General features: G+C 30.6%; 1 protein-coding gene across 3 annotated transcripts; it reads right to left on the reverse strand.

The window, feature by feature from the left end:
• Nucleotides 1–2,025: 2,025 nt before the first annotated feature.
• LOC114399093 (ABC transporter B family member 15-like) lies at nucleotides 2,026–9,522 on the reverse strand. Of its 3 annotated transcripts, XM_028361198.1 has the most exons (8): nucleotides 9,226–9,522; nucleotides 9,088–9,142; nucleotides 8,007–8,185; nucleotides 7,126–7,583; nucleotides 6,240–6,780; nucleotides 4,037–4,924; nucleotides 3,191–3,591; nucleotides 2,425–2,588 (listed from the first exon to the last, which is right to left on the reverse strand). In XM_028361198.1, the coding sequence occupies exons 1-8, from the start codon at nucleotides 9,478–9,480 to the stop codon at nucleotides 2,570–2,572; spliced, it is 2,796 nt and encodes a 931-aa protein (XP_028216999.1). In that variant the 5' UTR covers nucleotides 9,481–9,522; the 3' UTR covers nucleotides 2,425–2,569. The 3 variants fall into 3 exon arrangements, with proteins under 3 accessions (XP_028216998.1, XP_028216997.1, XP_028216999.1); XM_028361197.1 differs by having other exon boundaries at nucleotides 2,026–3,591; nucleotides 8,007–8,161; nucleotides 9,226–9,517; XM_028361196.1 differs by having other exon boundaries at nucleotides 2,026–3,591; nucleotides 9,226–9,516.
• Nucleotides 9,523–10,575: the final 1,053 nt, after the last annotated feature.

Genomic DNA, 10,575 nt, shown 5'->3' on the forward strand with positions numbered 1-10,575 from the left:
TCAACTTTATTTTATTTTTATCTCCGGATATTTATTAGTTTTTCTAGGGACATATAATAAATCTCTAAAGTTTGAAACAATGAATAAATAATTTTTTCGGGGTACAATTCATCTATAATATTTTTTTTATAATTGTAGAATGAAAGAATTAGGGGACAAAGGTATCTTTACTTTAATTTATATATTTATATTTTAATTTAAATGTTTGGGAATTTAGTTTGAAAATAATTTAAAATATATTCCCGTCTAATAACAAAATAGACCGCATAAAAATCACAACATATTATGAGGTAAAAAAATTAAATTACAAAATAAAATATAATAAAAAAGTTAAATAAAAGCAGACGTTTGGAATTCTTCCAACTATCCCGTTGTTATATTGTTAAAAACTGTTTTATATAATTTATTTATACAAGGTAAAAAAGAAACATTCCAAGATACATGACCTGCTGATACTGAAATCTTTAGGGATATTTGATCTAGATTTGTTTCCTTGTCAACCTCCCAGAACATTTATTAGCTGACCAACGGAAGGAAAATAGAAGTTTTGGATAAATTAACATAAGCGTTTCAACATAATTAGTGGCATAAATTATTTAAAATACTTGATATTGTATGTTAAAACATACATTATTTTGTCACTTAATTAATGTGTTGGATTTAGGTGTTATTTGTTTTAACTACAATGTCAATTTAGTACGATAAATTTGTTAAAGGTTCTATACAGACAGTGTGTAATTACTAAAGGATAAAATGGTCTTACACAAAAAACAGATATCAAAATGTATTTCCTTTATATGTAATTAGACATACGTGCTTTATATAGTTTCATATCAACCCATTGGGAAGGATAAATTGAAGCAAGGAGATGAAGGTCCTCTCTTCATTTCTGCTTCTTCTACTTCTTGTTTACATTGGAATTGGTAAGTTTTACTTTTCATTTGTTCAAGCTACTCACTCTTTTAAGCATAACCAGTTTTAAAAATTCATTTTTTCCATTAAATATGTTTTTGATTTTCAATTCACGATATATTATTGAATTTTGTGTACTTGTATGTGACACAGGAAATGAAGGATCGTTGAAAGTAACAGAAGCAAAAATTTGTGACGTAAAATTATATGATTATTGTGAAGAAAGTTGTTTTACCGATACGTGCATCCAAAAATATGGAGACACAGCAATTCATTTCTGCAATGAATTGAATCAGTGCATATGTCGTTACCGATGTTAAGTGTTTGACCTTCTCTAGTATAATCCTTATGAATGTTAGTTTATGTTTTTTTTTCGGCTGAATAAATATTAGTATATGTAGTAGGATGCAGTTGTGGACTCAACAGAAATACAACTACCCTTTTCTTATTATATCAATTTGTTTAGATTTTCATTATTCCTTTTCAGATAGTGATTATTCGTTCCGTGGATAATTTCACTTTAATATGACAAAAATATGGTGGTAAAAATGAATTTATAATAAAAAATTATGCATTCTTAAAAAAGAATGATATTTTCCGTTTATATTCTTTTAAAAATGGATTTTAAGGATATTTTTTAAAGCTTTCTATTAATAACATGAGGAAGACAAAAATAAGAGAGGTGGAATTTTGCAACAGAATTAAGGTAATGATGGCAAACGATGTTTTTGAAGAGTTTTTCTTTGATTTAGACAGTATACTTGCTCTCTATTGGTAACCATTTGAATATAATTTGAGACTTTCATTATGTGCATAAGTACAGATACCAAAACAATTAAATTTACTTCTAATTACATTATCTATTTCTAATTCTACAAAATTAAAAATAATTGATACAAAATATAATGGTTAGCAGAAAACAGAGAATACAACTAAATATTCGAAAGCTTAATCAATTTGTCTTTACATTGCATGAGCTCTCATCCTAGTATATTACAATTAAGTCTACAGAAAGATCAGTAAGAACATATCCAAGGGGGAAAAGCTGGGGTCTTGGCCCCTCCCTTAGAATCCTTTTTAAATGCATTTAAGTATAATGATTCAAAAGAAATATGATATGAATATGTAACTTTATTACTTTTATGGTAGGAAAGATAACACACAACTTACAAGTTAAAACTAAGTTATGGAACATCATCTTTGTATTCATCTCTTTATTTTTCTTACAAAATCAAAAGGTGGTCAAATAATAATCTCAACATTGGTTTGGTTTATTTAGTTAATGGAAAATTCATTATCAATAGCACTAGTGGTTGTTGCACTTCTTTGAAGACTCACCATAGAGTAGTAAACTCCACTTGGTCCTTTAGACAACAAACACAAATGGGTCCCTTCTTCTACCACCCTCCCTTTGTTCAACACAACAATTCGATTACAATTCTTTATAGTGCTCAACCTATGAGCCACCACCACACTCGTCCTTCCTACCATCACTCGTTCCAAAGCATCTTGAACCACCTTCTCTGATTGACTATCAAGTGCACTAGTAGCCTCATCCAAAAGCAACACTTTTGGGTTTTTTAGCACAGCCCTAGCTATTGCAATCCTCTGCTTTTGCCCCCCAGATAATTGAACTCCCCTATCTCCACACCATGTGTCATAACCGTCCTTCATGCCTGCAATAAAGTCATGAGCATTAGCTATTCTGGCTGCTTCAATGATCTCAACTTCATTAGTCATATCAAATGCTCCATATGCAATGTTTTCCCTTATGGTCCCATTAAAAAGTGTTGGCTCTTGGCTCACAAGTGAAATGTAGTTCCTTAGTGACCTAAGGTGATATGACCTTATGTCTCTTCCATCTATCATTACTATCCCTTTAAGTGGGTCATAAAACCTCTCTATTAAGCCCATTATAGTTGATTTGCCAGACCCACTTTGTCCTACCACTGCTGTGGATATACCTGCATCAATTTTGATTGAGAATTCTTGGAAAATCATCACATTGGGTCTTGATGGGTATGCAAAATAGACATCTTGAAATTCTATATGGCCTATTAACTTTTGGGGCATGTATGCAGTCATTTCATCAGAATCTATTTTTGTGTTTCTGTTTAAGATTGAGAAAACTAGGCCAATGGCATCTGCCCCTTTTGCAACGTCACTAGTAAGGCTACTAGCATCTGCTATGACCCTACCTGTATTTGCCAATATTAAGCATGTTTGAAATAATTGTTTTGAAGTAATATAGCCATCGAAAACAAGCTTTCCACCATACCAATATTCTAAAGCCCGAGTGAAAGTTGTAAGGCTTCGAGCACATCCAAGCCCAATGCCTGCAAACCATGATTGTCTAATATTTTCACGGATTGGGCCTTCTTGAGCCTTTTTTAACATTTTTATGACCTGGTCTTGTGAGGAAAAGGCAGTGATGGTTCGAAGGTTAGAAATAGCTTCAATAGCTATTTTGCTAGTTTCATCTTGGGCTTTGATAGCCTTTTTAGACATACCCTTGAGGAGTACAAGTCTTGTGTAGAAACTTGCAATGCCAATAGGTTGAACAACAATCAATATAATGGCAAATCTCCATGCAATGATTAGGCCCATTGTGCATGCTATCACCACTGCTGAAATAGTTTGTACCAACAGAGCCATTCTATCTCCCACTAAAGACCTAACCTGTATATTGTAAAATAGCATATATTAACAAAAGACACTTTCAAAATAGAAAGTAAAATTTGAATCTGAATCAAAGTTGACAATGAAGTACTCAATGCAAAACTAAAAAAACATAGGACCCAACAAAAATGTCAAACACAATAACTCATAAAATAAAAGTTATAAAAATGTTATGTTGTCTATAGAGGTTGGTTTGCTAGTAACAGAAAAGAAGGAAGTGCAACTATAAATATAAAAAGAAAGAAAATAAAAACAAAAAGGACAACAAATTCTTCTTAAGATTTTAATATCAAACAATTCAAGTTTTTGTACACATCACATTTGTTAACTGTACTTTTCTAAATCCTACTATAACCATTTTTCTTCAACATTGATAAAACATAAAAAAAGAAAAGTAACATGCAACATTTCATGAAATGTTTAGATGAAAATAATAAAAACTTACTATATTGGCTTCTTTAGTTAGTCTAGAGCAAATCACACCGGTGGAATTTTTGTCCTGATCGAACCATGCAACTTCAAAATTGAGTATCTTGGAAAGCATGCTTTCTTTCACCCTTTTGCTCAAGTATTCTCCCATGTAAGCAAAACTATAATGTTGGATGATATTAACAACCAATGAAAACACAGCCAATCCCATAAAAAATAAACAATAGATAACAACTTTCTTTTTAATCTCATCATGATCTGTGAGGAAAAAAATTGATATCATGGAGCCCATTGCAAATGCATACAATGGCTCAATTGCACCAAATAACGTTGCATTCAAACACCCCAAACATGCTTGTTTCCACTCAGGCAGATTCAATGCTAACAATTTCCAAAATGAAGGAGGTGAGAGCTTTTGATCATCTTTGGCTATTTTGGCATTATCTTCATCAACAAGAGAAAATTGAGCCATTGCGTTTGTAGAAATAGAATGACTAATTACAATATCACTACTTGTGTTTTGCATGTCTTCATTTAAAATAGAAGGGTGAAAGAGTGTGTCATTTTTGGATTTCTCAACTTGTTGGAAATGAACAAGAGATGTGTAAAGCCCATTGTCAATTTGTGTGAGCTCACCATGAGAACCCATCTCTATGATCTTCCCATTCTCCAAAACAATAATGACATGTGCATCTCTTATTGTGGATAAGCGATGAGCTACGACAATGGTAGTTCGATCCAGAACAATTTTATCAAGAGCTTCTTGCACTTTGCGTTCTGATTCGGAGTCTAGTGCACTTGTTGCCTCATCTAGAAGAAGGATTTGGGGTTTTTTTATTATTGCTCGTGCAATAGCAATCCTCTGTTTTTGCCCCCCTGATATTTGAACTCCTTTCTCTCCAACCTAACATGAAATCTTTATTGCAAACAAATTTGTACCAGCTTATAATAAATAATATTGATTCTCTATGCTATTTACACAAGTGATTCTAAATCAATAAATATTTTAAGGATAAGGGATATATGTTTAGACATTCAAACTATGATTATTATCTATGAAAAAGTTGTATTGATTTATAAAAAAAAAATGAACTGAAAGTGTAAAAAAATCTTCCATAATTATTTAATCACAACTTATGATATGAGATAAATTTATTAACTTTTAAAATAATTATCTTAAAGTAATTTAAACAGTGATTTATGATTAGATGACAGTATAAAATTATTTTATACCAGATTAGAACATAAAATTAAACTAATTAAAAATTTTGTAAGTTTCAGGTATTCATTCATTTAAAATTTAGACTGTTGTAAAACAAACAGTAGCATATACTACTAATTATTGTGATCATACAAAATCAAATATATCAAATAAATTAATATGAACAGTGTTCAGTAAAAAAAAATATGGAAAGCGTTATTAATCATAATTAACTTTTGTGAAAAATTGAAGTGATTTTGCCATTTCAGAATTTTTTATTTTATTTTATCTAGTGTCGATGCATGTTATATGAAGAGTAATTCTGTACATTATCATTCTACCTTTAATTTGTCTTATGTAGCTTAATGATACACATTATACTTAGTTAATGTGAAAATTTTACAAAAAACGGTTAAACATACTACCTACAACTTAATCAAAGTGTTTTAACCCTACTCCAATTCGACTAAATTTTTAATTAAGCCTTTTCATTGTCTCTCCAAATGTTGTGCATCAGGGGGGTTCAAATTTTATTCATTATTACAAATTTAAATGAAAAAAAAATTCTAGAAACCCTAAATCCCATTTATTTAAACGTAAAATCTTTCTTTCTACACATAGAAGCTCTCTCCTTCCCTCCACTTCTACTACTGACCAAGACGTTCCCAAGCCTTTGGGAGGTCTGTTTTCTTCTCATAAAATCCATCCAAGCTCTATTTCCACCATACCACCAAACTCCCAATCACACCCTTGGTTCTTAAACTTCAAAAAAAAAAAATGTGGATTTGCCCCTCCTCTCTTAGAACTCTCATATTTTAAAGTTAAGAGAGACTAAATCAACATAATTTTTTAAAGTTTAAGACCAAATTCAATAATATAAAAGTACAAGAACCCTGACTATATTTAACCTAATGGGAACTAAAACACAATTTTTTTAAAAATAAAAATAAGAAAAATACAAAACCATGTGTAACTATTATAATAAAAGTGTGTAGTAAAAAAATTCCCATGCACTCACCCGGGTATTGTATCCTTGTGGCAACTGCGAAATGAAATCGTGAGCATTGGCAGCTTTGGCAGCCTCAACAATGTCTTCCTCATTGGCATCTTCTTTTCCAAAAAGTATATTCTCCTTAATGCTAGTTGCAAAAAGAGTAGGCTCTTGGCTAACCAAACCCATTTGAGACCTAAACCACTTGAGTTGCAACCTATTAATAGCCACACCATCAAGACGTATCTCTCCCTCAATTGGGTCATAAAATCTTTGCAAAAGTGAAATCAGAGTGGACTTTCCTGACCCACTTCCTCCAACCAATGCCACTGTGTTCCCTGCTGGAATCTTTAGGCAGAAATCATTCAGAATAACACTGTCTGGCCTTGATGGATACACAAATTTCACATTATCAAATTCCACTTCTCCTGAGACCCTCTCTAGAATCTCCCCAGCCATATTTTCGGAATCAATATTGGGAACTCTTTTTATAATTTCCATTATGCGTTCCCCAGCAGCGCATGCTTCTGTGAAGTACTTCAACTCAGATAAACTAGCACCTAATGCCCTATAATTCACAAAAAAGAAAAAAAAATGTTATTACGAAACATAACTTGGTCTTACCAATTAGGATTTGCCTCATGTAAAGTAAATAATGACTTTGAGAGTAAAACAAGTAATTTTAATCATTGATTAAAAAATTTAGAAATGTTTAATATTGTGTACATATGAATGCATAACAAATCATAGATATAATAAATTACCAACAATTTATTTTCTCATCAGCAAAGACTGATATTATTTACTTTACCTTAACTCATTCTAGGAAAATCAAATACTATAAATTAAATTATGACACTTTTAAGTTTTAAGCTGAATTGAATGGAGTGAGATAAAGGGTAGGTATAATTACGATCCACCAATACATATGACTGATCCAACTGCGAATACAGTCCCTCCTTTAGCACCATGGTACATGACCAATCTACTTCCATAATAGCACATGAAAGACCATATAGCAAACACAGCACCTTTGCTTCCAATGGCTAAACCTTTAGCTAAGCCTTGTCTCAGCCCCAACTTAACAGAGCCTTGTAGAGCATCAGAGAAAGCATTTATGGTCTTGCTTTCCCCCACGAAGGAATAAACAGTTCTGATGGAAGATATTGCTTGTTCTGCTATTGTACCAGCCTTGTTACTCTCTTCTCTGATCTTTCTAGCCAACCTTATCATAGTTTTCCCGTAAATCAAACCAGGGATCACAAGAAGAACCACAAAAGGGAACCCCACAATGGCCAATCTCCAAAACAAAGCAAAAGCCACTATGTAGCTTCCAAGGAACCTAAAGAAGTTCATCAAAAAATTTGGAACCTGCTAGTTTACAAATATGTTACAAATGTAATTAAAAATCACAAATTCAAAAAACATATATACAAAATTAAAAGATTAAACAATTTAATCCTTAAATTTGTAGCTTGATGTCATTTAAGTCCTTAAAATAAATAAAATAATTAAGTCCCTGAATTTTGTTAGAATTTGATTTAAGTCCCTAAATTTACTTTTTTTTTTCATTTTGTTACCAAGTAATTAAGAACATAACCATAATAATAACATTTAGGATCAAAATAAGAAAGAATTAATAAATTTGAAGGACTTAATTGAAATCGTAATAAAATTCAAGAACTTATTTAAATTTTTTATAGTTTCATGGACTAAATGATTCTAAGATATAAATTTAAAGACTAAGATTGACTTTTTACTCAAAATAAAATAAAATTGAGATTTTTCTTACACCTTTTCACTGAGAACATCTTGAATGACGAAACTATCACTAGAGACACATGTGAGAACCTCGGACGTGCTTGTGACATGCAAATCAAAGTATGTTATATCTTGTCTGAGCACTGCTTTTAAATACTTAACTTTCATTCTTGCAACTTGTCTTTCACCTGTTCTTGTCCAACAATAACCCTCTAAAATTCCCCAAAGTAAAGGCAATAATGTATACTATTAGTTCCATGGTTCATTCAAATGCAAGAAATATATTTATTTAGATTAACTTATTTTAAAAAATTCATGACTTAAAAATAGTTGAGTCCTGATAAATTAATAAATTTTATTTTAAATCTCTAATATATTATTTTTTTATTAAGTCTTAAATAAAATAAAAAAATTATTTTTTATCATTCTAAAATATGTATATTATTTTTCATTAGTTATTATCAAATACTTGTTGTAGAAACTAATATAAAATCAACAAAATATTATAAGAAATTAATATATATATATATATATATATATATATATATATATATATATATTAGAATTAAAATAAAATAATAGGGATAGAAAATATAATTTTTATTTTATTAATTACTTAACGATAAAAAAAATTATTGAAAATTTAAAATGAAATTCGTTAATTTATCACAAAAGTAAAATATATTTAAGCCAAAAATTAATTAGAATATTTTAAAAAAATATAGCTGAACGGACTCTTGAAAATATAATATTTTTTTAGTAGCATGCCTAAATAAAACCTATTTTTCCCCGAATTAATCTGGATGCATACTGTAAACGAGAACCCTTCTCATTATAAGAAATTGAGAACTATAAATATAAAACATTAGATCATGTTCAAATAGTCAAATTTAAAAGAAAAACACATTTCTAAAGTAATAAAGTGACCACTAAACGATTTTTAATCTTCACTATGTATAATTGTATAATACGTATACAAATTTAAACTTCACATATTCTTAAAACGAGAAATATTTTTCAATTTGATATATACCTCAACTCATATTAATCTTTGCTAATTAAACATGCATGCACATCCAATGAAAATTAAAACCATAACAAAATTGAAACTCACCGAGGAAGGAAGCAAAAAAGGATGCACAAGCCAAGTATGTCAACGCCAGTGAATACTGCATAAGATTGATAAAGTAAACCCAATAAGCCACTCTGCATGTGTGTTGAGCTACAGGTCATGGTTTCAAAGAGAGAGAACCTTATTGACGTTGTGGATGAAAGTACTTGGTGTCATTTTTAAAACACCACCAACATTGTTCACGATTCCGCTCATGATGTACACCGAGATAGGGGTGGTGAAGCCATCACCCATGGCTCCAAAGACACCCAAAACCATTAAAAACCAATCTAGGCTATCAGCATGCATGAAAATGGATCTAATTGACCCATTTTTCTTCTTCTTCTTCTTCGTGTTAACAATAGTATGGTTCTGATCCACGCGCATTTTGCACATGTTTACACCTTTCACCTCGGCCTAATTAACCAGCACTTATATATATATTAAAGGTGTAAATGTGGGAATCTAATGGCCAGAGAAGGCATATCAAAATTTAAATGCCGTGGATCTTAAGACACGACAGAATTGTGACTAAAGCAAAACTTTTATATATTCAATAAAAACAAAAAAAATAAAAAAGCAAAACTTTATATTTTTTTTATTAAGATACGCCTACCAAAATTAATGCCTTGTTTAATTCTTATCCGGTATTTTATTATTTATATAATATATAATAGAATACATTACAAATTCTTTTAATATATAAGCGTGAGAACAAATGTAACCTGTGCGAAGGCACGGATACTCCCATAATTTTTTGTGGTGATTGGTGCCAAAAATTGTCACTTTAGCAACAAATTTGTTGCAGTTTAACAATCGTTAGAAAAAAAATATGTTGGTTTTAAACTGTCAATTTCTATTTTATCGTTTATTTTATTTTGTTATTTTATGGTAAATAAAATATAACTGTTCATACTTTTTATATTCGTAGGTTATAAATGAATTTATAAATATGAAAAACTAAGACTTAAAGGATTTATCGTATGATCCTATGAGTTACGTTGAAGAATGACACACATACTTTGTCAATGGATACAAATTTCATACTCAAACATAGACTGAGGGAAAGAAAACGATAAATAGTAGAGTTCCCGTAAAGGACCTTACAAAGGAGGCTCATATATTTTTTATGGGATCATTCAACATATATATGAGTTAGAGTATAATACTAAAAGTTATCCTAAGCGAGTAGTATTATTTTATGGTCATTGGTTTGATCCAATGAGTAAAAGAACAAGAGTTGTTGATCCTAAATATGACACTGTGGAAATTTGAATGGATAAAAGATATATAATTTGTTTGACCCATTTATCAGTGTACATAATATAAGGCAAGTGTATTATGTGTCATATCCAACAACAAGAAGGGACAAGCGTGGTTGGTGTGTTGCAATTAAAACAAAGCCAAGGGGTTACAAAATCCAATCATGTACAAGATGATGTGTCTTACCAAGTAAAGGAAATGTCACATGTCAACAAAGTCATTGAAGTT

This window comes from Glycine soja, chromosome 19, assembly GCF_004193775.1.
Source record: "Glycine soja cultivar W05 chromosome 19, ASM419377v2, whole genome shotgun sequence".
NCBI lineage: Eukaryota > Viridiplantae > Streptophyta > Magnoliopsida > Fabales > Fabaceae > Glycine > Glycine soja.